We start from the raw sequence: 21,100 nt of genomic DNA, 5'->3' as shown, positions 1-21,100 counted from the left end.
ATTAAATCTTCATCGATTATTATATCATCGCTTTATATAAATATAATACATATATACATAACGAGATATATTGCATGCATCTATATACAATTCTTTTTTGCTAACCTTAAATAATAAATTTCTCAAATTTAGTGCTCTTGATCAATTCGTATTATTATGTAATTTTACACATTTCTCGGGGCGATTCAACGACATTACCGGGATCCACGATAGTCGTCACGCAGCCACCGGTAAGAACGTTGTTGACTACAGCTCTAGCAAGATATCCCGTGGTCACCGAATAATGCGCGGAAAAAAATGATGATTTATCATCGACATTTGATAAATTATGATCCTGCGAATATACAGAAATATACATTTTTTAGAAAGCAGATTACCATTTACACACACACACAATGTATATAAGTGTATTACCTTGCAATACATGACATGACTATCTTCTACGAGTTGATTGAGATTTAGGTGTTTGTGAAAACTTAATTCTGGATTTCGAAGTAGAATAGTCGACATGATACTTAAGAGCTATAATCACATACAATTGGAATAAACTATTATTATTTTCCAATAAAATATAAACCAACTAAATCTTTGCATTTTTTTTATTATATATGCACACGCACACACACACACACAGCTCTGTATTACATTCTTTATAATTTCTTACATTTCTTATATATTACTATTATTTTGTAATATGAGTATTTTATGATTTTTTAATATTTATAAAATACTTCTAAACATTATTTCAATTTTATATATAACTTTACAGTAATTCCCTCTATAATTTTAATAATTTTTTAAATATCATTGCTACGAAAATATTGAAATAGATTCAATAAAGATGTTTACTTAAAAATTTTTATAAAAAATTAAAAAATCTATAAAAAATACTATTTAAAATAAATACCAATTTTTTGAATGTAGTAAAACAAATATTTAAAATCTTCAACTTAAAATAGTAAAAAAAATTCACATGATTTCCTAAAAAGCCATCGATCGTTATCTTCTAAAAAATAAAAATAAAATTTAAAGAATAAATTTATTAGATATTAAAAAGTATCTTTATGATAGAAATATTTATGTAAAAAATTGAACAATAATTATTTAAATGTAATTTAGGTATTGATGAAAAGCTAAGAAAACAGTTTTGTAACTATTGTAAGATTTTTAATATAATTGTAAAAAGAGGAAAACAGTTTTAAGACAATCTTACAAGTGTATTAAAACGGTCTAAAGTGTCATTTCATTAAAATATCTTTTTATTTAGAAAAGGCATGCAAGAGTTCTCAGTATGATATTTCTCGCCTCAGACGTCATGAGTTTAATACAGCTTTGGCAAAGGTCTATAAAAAAATAATAAAAAAGGATATAATAAAAATCGATTACTTACTTCGACTGTAATCTGACGATATTCTGGAAGCTGTATATGATGCAACAAAGATTCTACGAGTAGAGCAAATGTGAGTTCAGAACGAGTCATGCTGGACAATGTGGTTTGCTGAGGAAGTTCATGTCCATTCACTACGATACCGCCAGGACAGCGCATTAAGACTTCCCATACCTGATTGTAAAAGTGTGCCGGCACTCTACACAGGCAACCTTCGATTTTTCGACGACCCAGCACCGTCAAGCTATTGACAACAGATAGATATATTCATCAACATATTAAATCTATTTAAATGTTATAATGGATAAAAATCTCGCGTATAAAATGAGTAACAAATAAACAGTATTAAATCATATATATTACAGAATATTAAAAAAACAGCTCAAAAAGAGAGGAAGGGAGAAAAGGGAAAGAAGGGATTAGAGAGGAGGGGGAGGGAGGGAATGAGGGAAGGAGGGAGAGAGAGAGAAAGAGAGAAAGAGAGAGAGAGCTGTAGCTATATTAAATATAATAAAGTATAAATATTTTTTCAATGTTAAAACTATTGATTTATCCTAATTGATTGTTAATGTTACTGCAACGTATGAACAACATAGAACAAATTATTAGCTTTTAAAAATTGAAAAATTTTTTTACAAAGATATATATTTTTATCAAATAAAAAATAAATTATGAAAGACGTACCAAATTAAAAAAAATTGATTTCCCAAATAAGCTCGAGAATTTTTTTGTATTTTGATATCGGTCGATGAAAATAGTGCAGTACGCAAGGGATATTTCTTATGTATCTATGATTCTTATAAAAAAACTTCAATACATTTTTTAAACGGTTTAAGATGTAATAATAACTATATTCATTTTAGCTTGTATAGAGTAACTCTGATATTTGTGCTATGCGAGGATATATGCTGCAGAAGTCAGAAAAAATAGAGTGATTTGCTCACAACACTTTGTTATATGCCTTTATAATATATTAGTATTGTATTATAATTTCAATACTTTGCATTGATAATATTGATAATATTAATGAAGCTATCGCGAGTTGAATCGATTTTTCAGTAACTATATCTATATCTATCTATCTATCTATCTATCTATCTATAGTTATAGTTATAACTATATAACTAATCTTTAAGAGATATATAAAAAAAATGCAAGAGTTTCTAAGTTTTTTTTTAAAGAAAGAATTTATATAGTAAAATCGTACACAAACCACGCATCGTTAAAAAGGCTCTCTCTTACATCCGATACATGTAATATGCGATATTAGCTAAATAATACTAAAAAAACTTTAATAATATAATATTTTCTAACAAAGTTCTGTCATTTTTTGAAACTTTAAATTATATTATTTCCCTCTACTTTCTCTACAAAAATATATAGAAGTCAAATGTATTCCGTTCATGTTCCAAAACCGTAATAAAAATGTTCAAGGTTCTCTTATTAATCAACATACTTTTCCTCCTGAGCCCATTCCTTTGCTGTCAATACTTTAATAAGAAACTGTCGGACTTCATAAGGACTGTAATTCTCAATCGGCTTGGCATCTTTCACAAACATTTGCAAGTAAAGCTTCATCGCCTCCAAGACCCACCTAAGCATTTGAATAATGGTTCAATGTTTTTGCATAATAATTTTAAAAAATGTTATTGAAAAACGATATTTTACCCAATGCGTATTTTTAATATGCCTTTGAACATTTCTGGATTAGTACCAATAAGTCTACCACAATACAATAAGATTTCTTGTTGAAGCACAGCCTGCACCACATTATGCGGCTGTATTGTCGAATACATCACTGACTGTATTTCCGCCGGCGTCATAGGTTTGTCAAATACTGTTTCCTTTTGTCCGATCACTCCCACCGCAATCTGATAATATTAATAATTTACTTCAAGAAAAGATTTTAAAGTTTGTACGTATTTAAATCTTGTTTTCTATTAACTAATAGTATATCTGATAATAGTATATCTGATAAAAGGACTAATACTATCCATGGTGTGGTTCAACAAACCTGTTTTCCTTTGACTAGTACACCTGTGATGAAAGGACTGATGCTATCTACTGTATGATTCAACAGACTGCTGCAGTAACGTACGGCCATCCAGAACCTTAAGGATCCAGCTTGTTGATATAACGATCTCAAATTATCGCGGACTGAAAAATTACGTACAGAATCCAATATCATGAATTAGAAATATTAAATCTATAAATAAAAAAATAAATAAGGAGGGTTGAGAACTAATGTGTTACTTGTAACATCGTTATCGTTTTTTTTTTTAATAATTACTACTTTTCTATCTGTAATGATAACAAATTTTATCAATAGTTCATAAACGTAAAGTGCATGTACATGGACCATATTGTAATTAATCAAAATTGCTATAAATTTCATATTGAACTGATAATAGTGACACACAGTACCGATTAATTCAAAATTTACAGAAAGGTTTCTAAAAATGATTATTAAAATCAATAATAATGTTTTCTTCCATCATGATTAGAACTAACTTTTCAATCAATCACGATATATATTTGATATTATCACATCAATTTGATATTATTATAAGCTCTATAATGTGATTTATATCATATTTATGTCAATTTGATATTATTGTAAATTTTATAATGTAATTTATGTCTTTAGATTATTTGCACCATTCCAATCAATCAGTGACAAAGTTGCACTACAAATTTTCAACTATTACCTGTTTTTCTAACCACGGTGAAAGATCTGAAATGATGGACTCAGTCTAAATCATTTTTTAAGGATCAGTAAGAGAATATCTGAGCGGACAAGTTCGCGCTTATTGCCCCGCGACAACTGTGATGTATTATAGCCTAAACCCGTATCTATTGCGCTTAACAGAGGGTTAAATTTATTATATGCAAAGGATTACAATCAATATTTCAAAAAACTTTCAGTCATTTCAATAATTTGTTATATAATATTTCAGAAAGGTTGTAAATCTTTTTCAGCAATTTTTTTATAAGATTGCAAGCGTTCTTAACTGCAAGCTATTATTTGCTATTTTAAAACTGTTTCAGAAATGTTGCAAATATATTTCGCAACTTTTATAAAATGCTTCACTTTTCAATTAAAATGTTTCTGAGATAGCTTTGAAAAATTTCGGTGCTATATAAATAGATAATTTGAATTCTAAAAAAAATAACAAATAAAGACTCGTTACAGTTTCTAAGAATTCGAAACTATGTAAATAATGTATTATACTTTTTAATTAGTTACAAATAATGTCAATGCATTACTTTTACAAAATAATTCTCAATATCTTAGAAGAGAGAGAGAGAGAGAGAGAGAGAGAGAGAGAGAGAGAGAAAATATATAAAATACCTGTAACCCCATTAACTTCATAATTAATTCCTTCTCGTTTCATTAAAATACCATATAATTGACACTTTGCATACAAGCCAACGCTATTGCGAAGTTCGTTTAATATGTTGCCAAGAGACTCCTTTAGCATATACTGAAAAATAAATTATCACTTATAAACGCTTTCATTTAATTACAAAGGGGGTTATAAATTTTAGGCAATTTGGGGACCGCAAAGTGAATACAAATTTCCTATGTTTTTCTTACTATTTTTTTTCGTAAAATTCAAAAGTCGATCTTAAAATTACGCCAAGTGAATAGAAAAATAATTACAGACATTTAAACGTTGACTTTTCTTTAATGCCATCTTAAATACTTTTGATCTTTTTAGAGGTGCTAAATTTCATGTTTTATAGGAGACTTATATGCCTAAAACTTGATAATATGAGTATATACTCTCAGCAGCAGAGAAAAAGCAGCAGTCAATAAAAAAAAATAATAGCGATCAAAAATACGTTATTTTGTAATCCAGCGTTTTCAGGATTATAGAGGCATTATAAAACGTGAGATTTAGCATCTCTAAAAAGATCAAAGGCATTTTAAATTAGATATTGCGCTTGGTAGTGTTAAAAAATGCATAATTTTTAGGGAAAATTAACATTTAAATGTTTGTAACTATTGTTTCTTTTACTTGGCGTAATTTTAAGATCGACTTTAGTTTCCTTAAGCAACGTCTTCTTATTTTTTGGAAACTAACCATTAAATATTTGCTAATAATGATAAAAATTTTAAAAATTAAAAAAACAATTTATATATCTAGGACTTGTATATATATATATATATATATATATAATTTACTAAGAATAAATGTTTTAAAAGCAAGAAAAAAAATTTGTACATTTTTTTGGAAATTGCATAATTTAATAGTATAGAGTATATAATTAATAATATTGGAACATTTTACATCTTTGTAACCAAAAGTGTTTTATTTATATTTTTCTTTTTTGTTTTTCTTGTATGTGACATTTTAACATTTACATTCTATTTATATTATAATAATGTAATTTTACACAATTATAAAGCCAAAATGTTTAAATACAACTGATATTACACGACTGTTACTTCGTTGCCTATATCTAGAAGGCAATGTTCATATTGTATCGAGACATATATGCTGTTAACGGTTCTCATAGTGAAAATGTAATCTTTTAATTACTTAGAATTGATATTATTTGTTTAGTAAAAGACATATGTTGTGTCTTGCATAATAACGTAAAGTATTTAACCTTTAGAAAACTGGCCTTTTTTGAACAATTTTTTTTAGTTATAGTGCTAGAACATTTTTATCCTTGTCAGTGAATTGAACTACAACAAAGATGACATCGTTCCAGTGCTAATGTTAGGCTTCCAGACCCGGAGAGGTTCAATAAATCAATTAAAAACATTTTACACATTCAAATAAAAGACTTCTTCATATATATATGTTTAAGTATTTTATGCAAATAACACAAATAAAAAAAAAATTTTTTAAATGTAATATTACTGCTTATTTTAAAATCAGATGCCCATTTTTGTTTGTCTCACAAAAAACTTATTGCAAAATTAAAAATAATATTATAAAAACTGCTAAATTCTGATAAAATATAGATATATCATAATTTGTATTGGTTTTTAAAGTTTAATTTTTACTCTTTGTTTAAATTAAATATAATCAAAAACAAAGTAATATTCGATATTAGCGACTTTTCTTTAATAACAAATAATTAATTTCTTATCATTTTTCTTTTATCTGTGTCTACAAAAGTACATAATATAATATAATATAAAAATTGTTTTAAATACTTCTATATACATATAAATAATTTTTAAATGCTCATATAAAGAATAACATAATTATAGCAAATTACATTTTCTTTATTAAAATTACAGTATATGAGGTAGTTAAAAACATGTACAATAATATTAATATTTTTCACTTTTCACATTACAACTTTTTAATTAAATATATAAATAAATAAACGTAATAAAAGTTATTTTTTACATAGGTACAAAATGACGAAATTGATATTTAGAAAATCTAAAAAAAATTTAATTCATTTAACAGTTCTTTCATCTTTATGATATAACCAAAGTTTTAGTTAAAATCTGAAAAATTAATCAATATTTTTCATTAATATCATCACAGAAATTAGGTAAAATCAGCAAACTTTAAGATTATCATATTACTTTCCCATCTTTTAAGAAAGAAGTTTTTAAGAATTAACATTTTCAAAATAATAAATAATAAACAAAATTTAAGTGACTATATATTAAATATAAACTTATTCTCAGAATTGGATCAACTCCTATATTGTAAAAAAAAAAGAAAAACTTCATTAAATATAGTCTTTAATATTATATAATTACAGAATAATCCTTAACGCTTTCGGAATAAGTGATGGCCTTTGGAACATCCGTGAGACTTTGATAGCCAATATAATCATGTTGCAATTGTTTAAACTGTGTCAAATCCAGATCTGTTTCCATAATATTTACGAAATCCAAGTGCTCTGTATATAATTAATATATATTTCATTATACATATGTATATAAACGGCCGCAAAAGAGTAATCTAATTTTAGGGGAAAAAAACGATTCAATACGCATCAATTTTCTCAAAGGTCGACAGAAATAACGAGCCAATTCTAATTTAGAGACCTTATAATTAATGTAAACCTTAAATATAATATAATGCAGCTTTTATGCGCGCACACACGCACATATAAGGGCATTCTCTGTGAAATGAACATTTCCTTCTACTCAAAATTTATTTAAACTAAAAATTTAAAACAACCAAAAATGACAGATTTCAAATTTCTAGATTAAATTACAAAAACTATTAAGCTGATTTTTGCCGGACTTCTTATTTTCTGATTAATTACTTCAATATTTAAGAAAGTAAAAATAATATATAAAAATTTAACAAAAAAATGGTGTAGAAATAAGTATAGATTTAATGCTGGTTATTATAGTATTGAATTGTAACTAAACATGTGTACTTTTATTAGCTACGTAGCCTTTTTTGAAAATTCAATATAGCGAAAACTCAATATGGTACTGAGATTTCTTCGCTTAAAAATAAAGTATTGAATCCATCATTGTTTTTTTTAATACTAAAATGCTAATAAAAAAAATATTAATAGATACAATTTAAGGTTAAAAAATTTTTTTTATTAATACCTTAATAAGATTTTTTGCAAAAAATGTAATTTTTTAGACCTTTCTTAATTCTTGATGTCATATTGAGTCGTATTAAATTATCAAAAAAGGCTACACGGTTAATGAAAGTAAATATTTTTAACTACAATTCTATAAAAAATTTTTTTAGTTTAAATAAATTTAGGACAAAAGAGTCTGTTTCACAAAGAATGCTTCTCGCGCGTGCGTGTGCGCGCATGTGTGTAAAAGAAATCTAAATAAGTATCGCAAAAGCAATAACTAATAATGCTATGTCCATACTGTTATATCTTCTGCCGATCGTTAATGAGAAAATAAATATTATTAAATGTCATGCAATACTTACAAGTATACCTACTGTTACGAACTACATTAAAACCCATAAAACTTTTATTTAAAACTTTTTTAAATATCTCTTATTATTTCGACAGTATTCACTTAGAAACACAAAAACTAATTGTTTTCAAGAGGGTGTTGCACCTCCTTAACGGCCGTATAAACCGTATAAAAAATACATGTTTTTTATTTTAACTAGACTACAAAATACTCAAAGCTTATCAAAACTGGAGTGTAACACTTGGGTAGGTTCACTTGTTAGTATATGTATTTTATTATTTTTAAAACTATCAAGTATATTAAAATTTTTTAAATTTCGCTTAACTTTAATGTAAAATCATTCTTTATAAGTTATCTGCTTTATACAGAGATTAATCTTATATGATATATTACCAATGCATGAAGATGAAATCAGATTTTGTAGCCGACCAATGCGTACTTTTGTTTTATCGCAATAGCCTTTCTTCAACATCGCAAAGAGATCTAACATTTTTTTAAATTGCGGATCTCTAAACAAATTTTTGTCAAGATAAGCTAACTTTCTCGAGTTATATTCATAAATATGCAAACTTACCGCATGTGTTCCTCTCGTATTAAAAGACATACAGTGGGTCGACCAGAAAGACGCCAATACTTGCCTACGAATTGCAATTCTGTTTTGATATCATCAATTAGCAGAGCCATGTCTCTGTACAAATAAAACTCGGATACTTCAAAGATCAGAGGATAACAGAGTACTGTCATCCCACAGACTCTATACATCTGTACATGTAAAAAAATTCATCTGTTAACATTATATTTTACATATTACATGATAAATATATCATTGAATATATAAGCATATATTTCTTTTATTTTATAAAAAAAAATCATAAATACCTTGCTTGTACCTAAAGAGCCTATAGGTCGCGCGGGTCGTCCCTGGAGATTCAATTTCTTATTCACTCCTAACTTTTCGTAAACTTTTACAAGCTGTGTGGATGATAAAATCTGAACAGGTTCGACTTCATGCGGTGTTTGCGTCTGAATGCCATATGTTGCCATCATAGCTTGCAATCGCATAGATTCTGCGATCAAAACTATTTGTACAACTAGGTCGGTATGAGTGCCCTAGTATACAAAAGAACTCTTGAATCACAAACAGCATAAAAATTGAAAATATTATTAAAGTCACACTACATAATAAAAATAGCAGTTATTTTTTCTATTAATTAACCCTTTGAAGCATACATTTGTTCTTATCTATAAATTTTTTAAAACTTGGTATACAAGAGTATTTGAAATCACAAATATAAAATCAGATTTTGAAAATATTTTAAATTAAAAATGGGATATGTATGCCTCATTAAAAATGCAAAAATAAACTGGATTATGAAACAAGATTCTCAAAGTTTTCCAAGTTCTCAAGTTGAAGTAAAAAATAGACAATTAAAAATAATGAATCCAATATGGCAAACCCAAAATGTCTTGAAAATACATAAACAAACAAATAATTCTCATGATTTGGATTTTTTTGTTTAAACCCAATACATCATAAAAGCTAAATAATTTAAAGTTTATCATATTCAAGAAAATAAAATGTGCAAAAAACACTATTTCTCTTATTTTTGGGAATCAAAATTTTCTTTAATATCCTCTATATGAATATTGATATAGAAACATTCTATTCTATGTAAAAATATATTATTTGTTTTTTTATAATTTTTACTTTTACGTAGATACGATTAAAGTAGAAAATTAGTTTTAAATTAGGAAATAAGTTTAAGTTCATATACTTCAGAAATCACTAGTTAAAATAAAAAAATAACTTCTTTAAAATTAAATAAATTAAACAATTTTAACTTTTTAACTTTATTAAATTTTTAATTTTTTAATTATTATTCATTCATTTAGGTTTGATTATCAGGGAAATAAAATATTGTAAAAAATCACAAAAAATAACTTTTTTTATGTTTAAAAAATGTTACGCTGTGCTTCTAAGAGTTAATTAGTGTGTAATAACTCTGTGTAAATTCACACACGCATGCACGCATATAAGCACGAGATATATGAAATAAATAACAAATTGCAAATGAGAAACATAAGTTACATTTTCTACATGTTAAGATATTCAGCAAATAGATGTGCAACTATATAACATATCCTAAGCTTACATGTCGTCTATTAATTGAATTTAATAACGTCTGTATTTATAACTACTAATGTATAATGTTTCTGATTAAAAACAATAAATCCGATTTTAGAGAAGTGTAGGAATGTATTGTTTCACTGTTCATGTCATATAGACAGAATAAAGATGAAATAATGAATTGTTTATGCAAAATAACTATTCCGTGAGAAAATAGCAATTTTTTTAGCAAAAAAGAATGCATTTTGGATAATTTTCTGCACAAATGTAACAAAAGGTACTATTTTGTTATATAATTTTACATCTATGTTATATGATTTATACTTGGTATTGGTGAAAATATTATATAATTCTGCAAATAATGCATTATAATACAAAAAATTAGTGCATATTATTGCATGCACTGTTACTATTAGGTACTTGAATAAGTTTCCGCTATTTTTAGTTAAAATTTAAGACTTTATTAAAATAGACAAATAAACAATGCCTCATTCAAATATTTGTCATTGTTAGCTACAACATTTTGCCACTTTTCAGGCAACAAATAAATTCCGTAATAAAAAATTGTTTTTCTTTAAAAGCAATCCATTCATCAAGCTAATTTTTGATATCCTTGTCTGATATGCTTTTCTTTGAAATAAAATAATGGAATAAGATCTCTCGCAAATGCTATTTTGTCGGCACAAAATTCGACATTTTTAATACAATAGAAAAATTTGTTGTTGACACTACACTCAAATGGCATTTACTAAATCTTAAGGGGATGCTGGACTGTCTCTCAAACTTGATCGGGGTCGATAATGTAGAGTTATTCGTGCACATCATTAATGAGATGTCGTATATATTTCTTTCGTAGATTTGGAAGTTTTTTAGAATTAAAGTACACATATTAATATAAATCTGTGAATTAGATTTTATATCGAAAACAAAAAAATTTTTTTTCATATTACTCTGCTTATTGACTTCTTCCGAATTCGCACTCACACATATATATGCAATTTTCAGATAAATTTTTCTTATACTAAAAGCTTCTAGCTGTTCTGAAAACACATTATTATTTTTTCCTATAGTGGGATATCCTGCGTAACAGTTAGTTTGTACGTATAGAGTCTTTAAAACTTAGTGCTGCGAATGAAAGTCACAAGACAACTGCACAAAAGTATAATTTTATAATTTTTTATTAAAAAAAAAAATTGTATCTAATTGTAGTAAGGTTAGTTTGTTATTGTCTACACTTTAATTCTGGAGAAGGATTTACAATTCTATAAAATCAATTAAGAGCCAAACTTGTCAGAAAATAATTAGCGTTCAATCGGTAAAACGAACGATTCTAGCATTTCTTTAATTGCTTGCTTACAGTATTTGTATATAGGTGCATTAATCATCTTGAAATACATGCACACAGCACTGATAATGGCATCTATTAGTAAGCAACGGAAACTTATTCAAGTAACCTAATATTAAAGTAATAAACATATATTTTAAATTACTTACAATAGTAGGCTTTGCCTGTGTAAAATATAACAAAAAAATATTACGTTTTAGTTATATAATATAAAAATTAATTTTCTTCGAGCAATTAAATATCTCTCAATCATAGTAAATCAGTACACACAACTTGTTTTAAAAAATTACATAATGTGTCATTTAATTTCAGAGCAAAAACGTAAAAAAGTAAACAAATAAATATCTATTTTTGAGATTCACTACAATTATTCAAATCAGTCAAAGTAATTAAGGTATCTTCTTTTCTACCTGAAAAGCAGAATATCTTCCTGCTCGCCTCGGACGATTATAAGATGGAAGATATCGACGAATCGGATCTAATTCATTAATGTGCAGAAGACCAGCGGTAAGTAACTGTGCAATTACAAACATGGCTTGATTCCATAGATATATTGGAGTTTCTTGATCTGCAGACTTAGAAATTCTTCCTTCCTCACTAGGCAGTCGATAAGTGCTACATGGCTCGTTTCGTTCAGTTTCCAAATTTTCCATAGGCACATAGTAGTACATAGGAATCACTGGATCTGTAATAAACATAATAAATCTTATTCATGTAGTTTGTAATTATTAAAGTGTTTATTTAAATTTTGTAAAAGAATCCCTTGAAAAGTTCCGAATTTTATAGAAATTTTATTACAAATTCTAAATAAAATTAGAGAATTTTTTAATACAATTTTGTAATAAATTTATTCTCTCCATTACCCTTTAATCACACGAAGCTAGATTTTGCATATTAAATTAAAAAAAATATTGTAAAGAAATAATTTCATATAAAAACTTACATTGTGACAACATTGCAATATTACACACAATAAAATATTGCAGATATAGTAAAGATTTTTAACATTGTAAAAATTTTCAATTGTTTCAGGAATGTTGCAACGTTTCAAAAATATTACGAAAAATAATATTGTATGTTTTACCTATATACCGCAAATACAGAATTCGAAATATGATCAACACACAGTTTAAACAATATTTCGTTTTTTCTATTGTCACTAATATTTTTATAAAAATTCATAAGTTACAGTGAGAATGCATGTAAATGTACATAGATGCATATCACACTTACATTACTAATCAATTACTAATCGATTTTGCATCAATAAAAAATAGTACATTGTATAACAAGTGGAAAGTCGACTATTATTCACGAGTGTGTTCACCCACACAAATAAATAATAGCCAAATCGCACGAGTTGCACATACTATTTTTTGTTAAAAGTGCGTAGAAAGTGGCGGAGGCGAGATCGGATTCAGAGGAAAAGGGAAAAATATTTGAACATATACAACAAAAATAAATATTACTAAATATAAATGTTTTTACTTATTACAATATAGTAATAAAAGTTCCACCCCTTTCCCTCCGCAAATGACAAAAAACGTTAGTTTAAATTAAAAAAATTTATATTTAGTAATATTTGCCTTTGTTGTATATATTTAAATATTTTTCTTTTAACTTTTGCAAGATTCTCTGAGTGAGTCCCAGTGTAAAATAGACATCACCAATCAAATTCTATAAATTCATCCTAACTTTAATTCAACAATTTGATTAACGCTCTCAATTCTCTGTAGTCTCTTTTGCAATTTGGACTGGAAGTATGAGTTCGTTATTACTTTCACAGTAATATGACAATATTCGAATTTTTGGTATTTATCTTTGATTTTATTACTGATACTAATCGTACGTATCACCACGTACCTTCTTTTGCGCGATCCTGATATAACGTGATCTATATCTTTAAATGGCATGAATTGACAAATTAACTAAGATTAGATTCGCGAAAGCGGCTTATTCTGCCAGAATTCACATACGTTACCGTATGCATATCATGAGATAGCGCGCATGCGAGTATAATAATGAAGATAAGTAGCGGAAAAATACTGCAAAAAATCATCGCTTCACGGTTCACGCCATCTACTAGACAAAAATGGTGAAATAATAAATTACTTGTGTGAGAAAACTGTTCTATGGGGAATCCGCGATTTTTCAAACAAAAAAAGACACGAAATGGATGACTTTCTACGCACATGTAACAAAAAATATATTATCACTTCAATGCCATGTGGCTCTATGTGACAACTGCAGACTCATGAGTTGCAAGTAACAAGTCCACATCCCGTAATATATTTTCCCCTACAACATTTTTAAGTATAAAATAATTTTTAACGAGACACAATGGATCAGGTCTAAATGTTACTGGCGGATTTTTACATAAAAATCATCGCCTCTCTCTTAAGTTTATTATTATATATTATTATCCCATCAACAGCAAAAATAATTTAACGGTAATAACATTACAACATACGTTACTTCTAAATCCTAATTATAAATTGGAATAAAGATAAAATATTAATCAAAAACCTCCATTCAAATCCTTGTGCACTCTCGCTTTCAATAAATTTTGATACTCTTCCACTTGTTCCGATAGACTCTTGAATACACCATCTATTATCATGAAAATGTAAAACAAAGGCCATTCACACTCGATATTCTCGAAATCCTGTGTTGAAGATATTAATTGCTTTATTAAAATTCACAAGACACTCTGAATTGAAACTGTAGTGGATTATAAATTTTAGGACCTTAATCTCTCCCGATTTGTAATAACGTCGCTGTTTGTCCTCGAGTACTGTTTTATAACCATCCCTTCCAAATCGTTTAAAACCATAATTGCCTTTTAACCTGTGGACAATGTTCGTTTTTGTTTCGTTGTACAATACCTCTTCATGAGTTGCAAAGGCAGGGAAAGATATTGTTGATAACAAAGCTACATCTACACTCTAGAAATTATATATCTCTTATAAAAATTTGTTTGAATATCATATGTAATATATAGAATTACTTACTTTCGAACTTGATTCTCTTGGAAGCATTGTTTCAAAGATACTACGATTACGATTGTGTGCATCAATATCAACATATATCACGGACCAAGATGCACCTTTTTCGCCAAATAAATTACAACCATTAATTGCTTCTAATGCACTTTTTGCAATTCCAATAGAGCTGGCATGAATTTCGGGCGTTCCATCGTTATATCGACTCCCACGTTCCCACATACCGTAATCTGGTGTACGGTATGCTCTTTCGACATAATATACTAAGTTTTGCACAAAGGCAACTTCATCTTGTGTATATATAATTTGTAGCCCAGAGGAAATCATTTGTACTAAGAATATCAGATAAAGAGACACGATGTCGATCTACATTGGACAGAATAAATATTCATAATATTTTTTGTTATAATAATAAAGATGTCATGTTATATTAAATATATTATGATTAGAGCAATCAAAAATAAGTTTAAAAAGTTATTTTAAAACACTTAAAATATACTCTATAAAGTTGAGAAATATTCCAAACAGTTAAATATTACTTAAATTACTTATAATGGCAAAGCAAAATAAACTTAATAAAAAATTGTTTGCATTGTATTGTCATTTTTATATTTATTAATTAATCCTATGGTATTAAAAAATCAACAAGATTAAATTAAACACATACATAAATGTTATTTTAACATTAAAAAATTTAATTATTTTAACTTATATTTTAATTACAATAAATGATAAACATTTAAGTTTCTTTATATAAAAAAGATAGATATTTCTCGGTGCGCACCACTGTGCCGCGGCATTTGGGCATCATTCTAATTATCTATATATTCTATTTATCAATTAATGCAAGAAAATATGCTGCAGTAGCTTTTATTGTTTTAATTGATAAACTTAATTTATTTTAAGTATCCTGTTATTATTGAGATAGAGGAAAAATTCTGCGAATTTTCTAATGAATAGCATTAAAAAATATTATGTCATATAATTTAAAGTTGACCTCACATTGTTTGACAAATTATACTATGTTTGAAATTATGCACAAGCGTTTATCTTGGCGAACGTGTTATGCGTGTATGACATACAATAAAAATGGAAAAGTGTATTTTCGCCACATTTTACTGTTTTGTTCCGAAAAGATCAAAAAATGGCGGACGCTAATTATGTGACTCATTATATTGAAAATGATCTAATTATAGATTAAAACGTCTATTTTTGTTCAAATTACTAAGATAATATAAATTTCACACAGAGATCTTGTAGTGGCTGATCTGCCCTTTTCTCATTAATTATTTGATTTTTATCAGTTAAGCCTTCATATAATATTTATAATTTTTTAAATGTTATATTATAAAATGCTTACTTGTAAATGATGATAATCAGCATCTTTATAGATTTCATCACCAGTATCCAAATGAAATTTGCAATGCAATGCATAACGGTCGCATTGATTTTTTTTAAAAAGTTCTATTCTGGAAGATTGCTTTATCCAACACTCTAAGATACCTCGCATGCATTTTATCGCAGATTGTCCCAGCTCATACGATTTTCCACGATCATCATCTATACGTCTATATGCTTGATATAAACTCCATATTGCAGCTGCACAATATATACTTTCACGCACGCTGCCAACGTTTCGATCAATCGAAATTTTCGGGAACAAGCCAGTAATGCAACTTTGATAGCGCAGTAATTGTCTCTTGACGATTCCATAATATATATCCAGTTGTTTAACGGTATCTTCATAATTGGATATCTTGAGAAACATATCGGCGTCTATGTCTATCACGCTCCCTTGCCGTATATTTCTGACTTGTGTGATTCTGCAATAAATAAAATTAATTTGAGAATTATTATTTAAATCATTTCTTTCACGATATAACAACACGATATGAATACGATAACAAACCTTTTTGCGCTCGTTGTCACTACAGTGGCCATTTTATCCAAACTATGTAAAAAAGCTTTTAGTTTAATACATGTACCTATAAACAAATTCCTGTGTATATATTTTGGATGCAGATTAATATTTCATGTGTCAAACATTATTGATTGTAAGATAAGATCGATGTTCCGATTTCTACTCGTTTAAGACAAATGATATTAAAAACAACGACTGTAGCGAATAGCGTATTAATCTGTTACACCAAAGATCTCGGGTTCAATCCCGGCCAAGACCAAAAATTGTTTCTCCTCTTAATTGGAATAGCAAGTCATCAAGAGTACTCTATGCCTATAAGATCTCTCTGTCTTAACTATTCGAAGGTAGCATTAAACTGTAGGTCCCATATGTCTATGTACAATTTACATGCGCATCACAGATACATATGCAAGAGAGAAAAAACAGGCTTTAAGACTATTACACAAGAAAGAAGAAGGAAGATATTAAAAAAAGATGTTTAAATTATTTTTTATGTAACAATTAGTAAAAAATTAATCTTTTTATGTTAGGAACGTCTCACATATTACAAATACAAAAACTATCACTTTAAAGACTTTTATTACAAATAATCATTATTTGAATGTAATAAAATGTATTCCTATTCAGTAGAAATTGTAGTATATATCTCACTATTTAATATATAAATAATAAATAAACTTTACATATAAACATTTGACTTATAGTCATAAAAGATAATTTTAAAATAAGTTTCTTTTTTGTGAAGATTTCATGTTTCTTCTTTTTGTTTTTTTCTTCTTATAGACTTCTTATTGACATTACCTTTTTTCCTTGTTTGTAATTTTAATTACACCCATTTTCTCCTTAAAAAATCTCTTCTTATTTCATTCTTTTCAATTTTTATTTTTTCAAGTTGTATTTTTTCCTTAATTTTTTCTTTAATGTAATTAAAAAATTTTTTTTCTTATTCTTTTCATTTATCTTCTTGCCACTCTTAAATTTCTTTTTAAGCATGTTTATAATCTAAAATAGTGTAAAGATTTTGTTTTGAGTTTAAGTTCAAATATAATAATTTAAAAATAAAGTATGATACAATTTAAATTAAAAAAAATGTTTACATTTTATCAAAATGTTTATATTTTAATGTTATTAAAATATTATGAGTCAAAATAATAACTCAACGATTGTATGTAATGCTGCTCACCTATTATCTTTAAAAAAAGAAATACAATAAATAACAGAAAAAGATTCTTAAAAAAGTTGATTTTTATTTAAAAAAAAATTTAATGTTTTTATTTAAAAACATTAAATTTTTCATGCTAGATTTCACTTAGTAGAGGCGCAAAATTTGAATCACTGGACTTGCATCTTATATAAAATAAAAACTTAAAGTTGATATTCAAATAACATCTAGTTTTTTTTTAAAAGACTCAAGCAAATATTATATACTATTTAACATACTACTACACTACCCAATCCATTAGTATAAATATCATCCAATAGTTCAATTGTACAAAATACAGTTATATCAATTTATTGTTTTGTTTATTATGACAAGCTATACCCAAGAACAAGTCACAGTAACGTTAAAATAACATAAAGATGAAATGTGATGGATAAAAAATTTACTTTTAATAATCATTTTGGAACCAATATTATTTTAATGTCATAATGACTTTTGGTTCGGGGTGTTTTCAAAAATACTCCATAGATATTAAAAAAACATTTCTATTGCAACATTTTATAACTTGCAAAATTCTCTGAGAATTGTTGTACATAAAATTTGGAAAACTCAAAAACTTTAAGGAAACTTTCCAACTTTTTACAACAATCAGTACTATGCATTAAATCAATGCTTGTGCATTAAATAATAAACATAAATTTCAAATTTAGACTTATCTTCTGTACTCAATGTTAATATCAAAATCAAAACATTCATTTTATAACACAATACAGATTTTTATTTTATTTTGAAAAATTTCAATCCTGTACTTAAATTACAATAACATCTTTGATGCAAAAAATCGTCAAGAAAACCAAGTCTTTCTCAACCTTGTATTGAAAAAAAATCCAAGACAAAAATTTTAAAACTTACATATTATACGATAAAAAAGTAAATTAAAGAATATATTATCAAAAAAGCCAAACACAAGTTAAATATAGAAAACATTCAATAAATTTAATATGTCAATTTATAAAATTAATATTATATAGCGGAACAAAAGTTTTGACTGTACACATACATTATCTTCATAAGACGCAATTATATATTTAACAAATAAATAGTAAATACATAATTAATAACTTTAAAGTGTTCATACAACAAATGTAATAAACATAAAATTAAATAAAAGATGCATATATATGTATATATCAACTTTTATATGATCAAAGATAAAGTCGTGCAAATAAAGAAAGATAAATGCATTATCATGTTGCCTGAAAATTATAGAACTTAACATTAAAATAAAAAAATGATGTTAAATAGGAAAAAAGATAGATTAGCCTTGAATTAATAGCACCTTTCTGAATTAATTGATTATTTTCAACATCTACTTTAAATCCTTAAAGGCAAATTGTTTCGATTCAATGGGAAGCTTTATCCCACAGGTACTTGTTACCTGTCTTTTCTTATTTAAAAAGAAAAGTAAAAATGGACACGTTTATCTCACGAGTAAATTTACCATGAAGTTGGAACCATCAGCCCTAAAAGAGCTTAGGACAAAAAAGTGCCATATTTATACCTAACATGTTTACCCATTTCAACTTTAATAAGCAAAAAAAGTAACTTTAAAAAAAAATATGCCCTTTTTGCATTGACTGACTCAGTTATATTATTAATTTTGACGTTATCAATGTGTATTTCAGAATACATCTTTTTAATAATTATATATTCTAACTATATTGTTATATTTTATTAAAGTAAGGTAATTAAAAATTTAATTTTATATTTAATATTCACCTAAACAATAATAAACAATCTACGCACCTTGTTAAGTTTGATGTCCTTGAATTTCAAAGTCATAAGGTTATATTGGTTATAACTAAATAGAAAAGTTCGTTCTTTTTCTTTGTATTTGTGTAGTACATCTATGGCTGTATCATAAGGTATGTTCCAAATTGCACATGCCGCTCTCTACGGAAAGTGTGTTGGACTGTAACTGATCATAAAATGGCGGAACCAATCAGGGAGAAGAACCAGCATTGGCTCCACTCTCCTTGGGTGCGTTCGGGGAGACGCTATTAGCGCTACCAGCATTAGTTTATCCTTGTTCTACTTTTTTTTTAATGAGTAATGAAGATGGACTGATGCTGGTAGCGCTAATAGCGTCTCCCCGAACGCATCCCTTACCCACTCTAGGGACGGGATTCATAGACCGATCTTAAGCTCAAGCATTGTCTTAAGTCTAGCTTCGAGCCGACTTGAGACTTACTTAACCAATGAAATAACAGCATTGGGCCACCGCACAAGCTTTTTCGTAACACGTTACGTTACGTTAAGTGCTCCATAAATCTAAGTTCGTACTTAAAATTAAACTTACATCAACGCACAAAGAAACTTTTAACGTAAGTTCTTAAGTTCTTACGTTAAGGATTTCTTTGTGCGTTGATTTAAGTTAAATTTTAAGTACAACTTAAGTTCGTATGGAGTACTTAACGTAACGTAACGCGTTATGGAAGAGTTTGTGCGGTGGCCCATTGACGTCTCAAGATCGTGCTTAAGCTGGAACTTGAATAAGATTCGACTATGAATTCCGGCCTAGGCTACAGATAGTATTAGCGCCAAACGAGGATGTAGAACTACGTACCACATTCACTGTTAATAAATTTTTGACACTGTCAATAAAATCGTTTTTTGGTGTGAATCCGTGCTATATCCACGTTAATAGGTCAAATACACATGTGCGCAATTTTGGTTGTGTTCCGTGCTATGTATACGAAATTCTATCATAATTTCATGATTTTCCTGCAGAGCAAGCATGGCGTGGCGACTCATTTAACAGACAAGCGAAACCTATATCAATTTCGCATTAATACTTTTGTTATTAATTGATGAAACATATTATAGTTTCTATTGCAAGAGAGACGAAGCCGTTTCACTCCATCCTTTTGGGTATCGCTGCGTTCAGAACACAACGGACGCAGGATGGATCGGCTCCGGAGCAAGCAGCACCGCGAATCTTTTAATTTTGGTAATTAAGTGTAATACATATCGATCGTGCGTAATTGTAATTCGTTGGAACGCGTATCTGTCAATACTTCTTGGAGCGAAAATCGCAACTCGTAGTGATATATGTCAATCGTAATACGCGAAGGTGATCGCGCGAGAACCAATCTTTTCGTTATCTTAATTACATTCCTCTCTCATTTATAGATCGCGGCAAGTCTGATGACTAGTGCCGGGACAAATGTCATGTCATATCTACTCGGTAAGTCAAATCTGCGTTGTAACTT

The 21,100-nt window shown here is 27.7% G+C and overlaps 1 protein-coding gene across 7 annotated transcripts; it reads right to left on the bottom strand.

Annotated features, from left to right (window-relative positions):
- Positions 1–16: 16 nt before the first annotated feature.
- LOC105830589 (probable phosphorylase b kinase regulatory subunit beta) lies at positions 17–19,719 on the bottom strand. Of its 7 annotated transcripts, none has more exons than XM_012669991.3 (19): positions 19,635–19,719; positions 16,655–16,730; positions 16,106–16,568; positions 14,755–15,111; positions 14,491–14,688; positions 14,270–14,408; positions 12,154–12,428; positions 11,893–11,907; positions 9,150–9,380; positions 8,845–9,032; positions 8,664–8,779; positions 7,125–7,267; positions 4,740–4,872; positions 3,402–3,544; positions 3,056–3,258; positions 2,844–2,981; positions 1,391–1,631; positions 415–522; positions 17–334 (listed from the first exon to the last, which is right to left on the bottom strand). In XM_012669991.3, the coding sequence occupies exons 2-19, from the start codon at positions 16,684–16,686 to the stop codon at positions 155–157; spliced, it is 3,303 nt and encodes a 1,100-aa protein (XP_012525445.1). In that variant the 5' UTR covers positions 16,687–16,730; positions 19,635–19,719; the 3' UTR covers positions 17–154. The 7 variants fall into 7 exon arrangements, 5 of the variants coding, with proteins under 5 accessions (XP_012525445.1, XP_036140686.1, XP_012525446.1 ...); XM_036284793.1 differs by having other exon boundaries at positions 16,655–16,696; positions 19,635–19,703; XM_012669992.3 differs by lacking the exon at positions 19,635–19,719 and adding an exon at positions 17,468–17,491.
- Between the last annotated feature and the right edge of the window lie 1,381 nt (positions 19,720–21,100).

Source organism: Monomorium pharaonis, chromosome 3, assembly GCF_013373865.1.
Source record: "Monomorium pharaonis isolate MP-MQ-018 chromosome 3, ASM1337386v2, whole genome shotgun sequence".
Taxonomy (NCBI): domain Eukaryota; kingdom Metazoa; phylum Arthropoda; class Insecta; order Hymenoptera; family Formicidae; genus Monomorium; species Monomorium pharaonis.
This window is presented reverse-complemented; position numbering and strand designations above follow the sequence as displayed.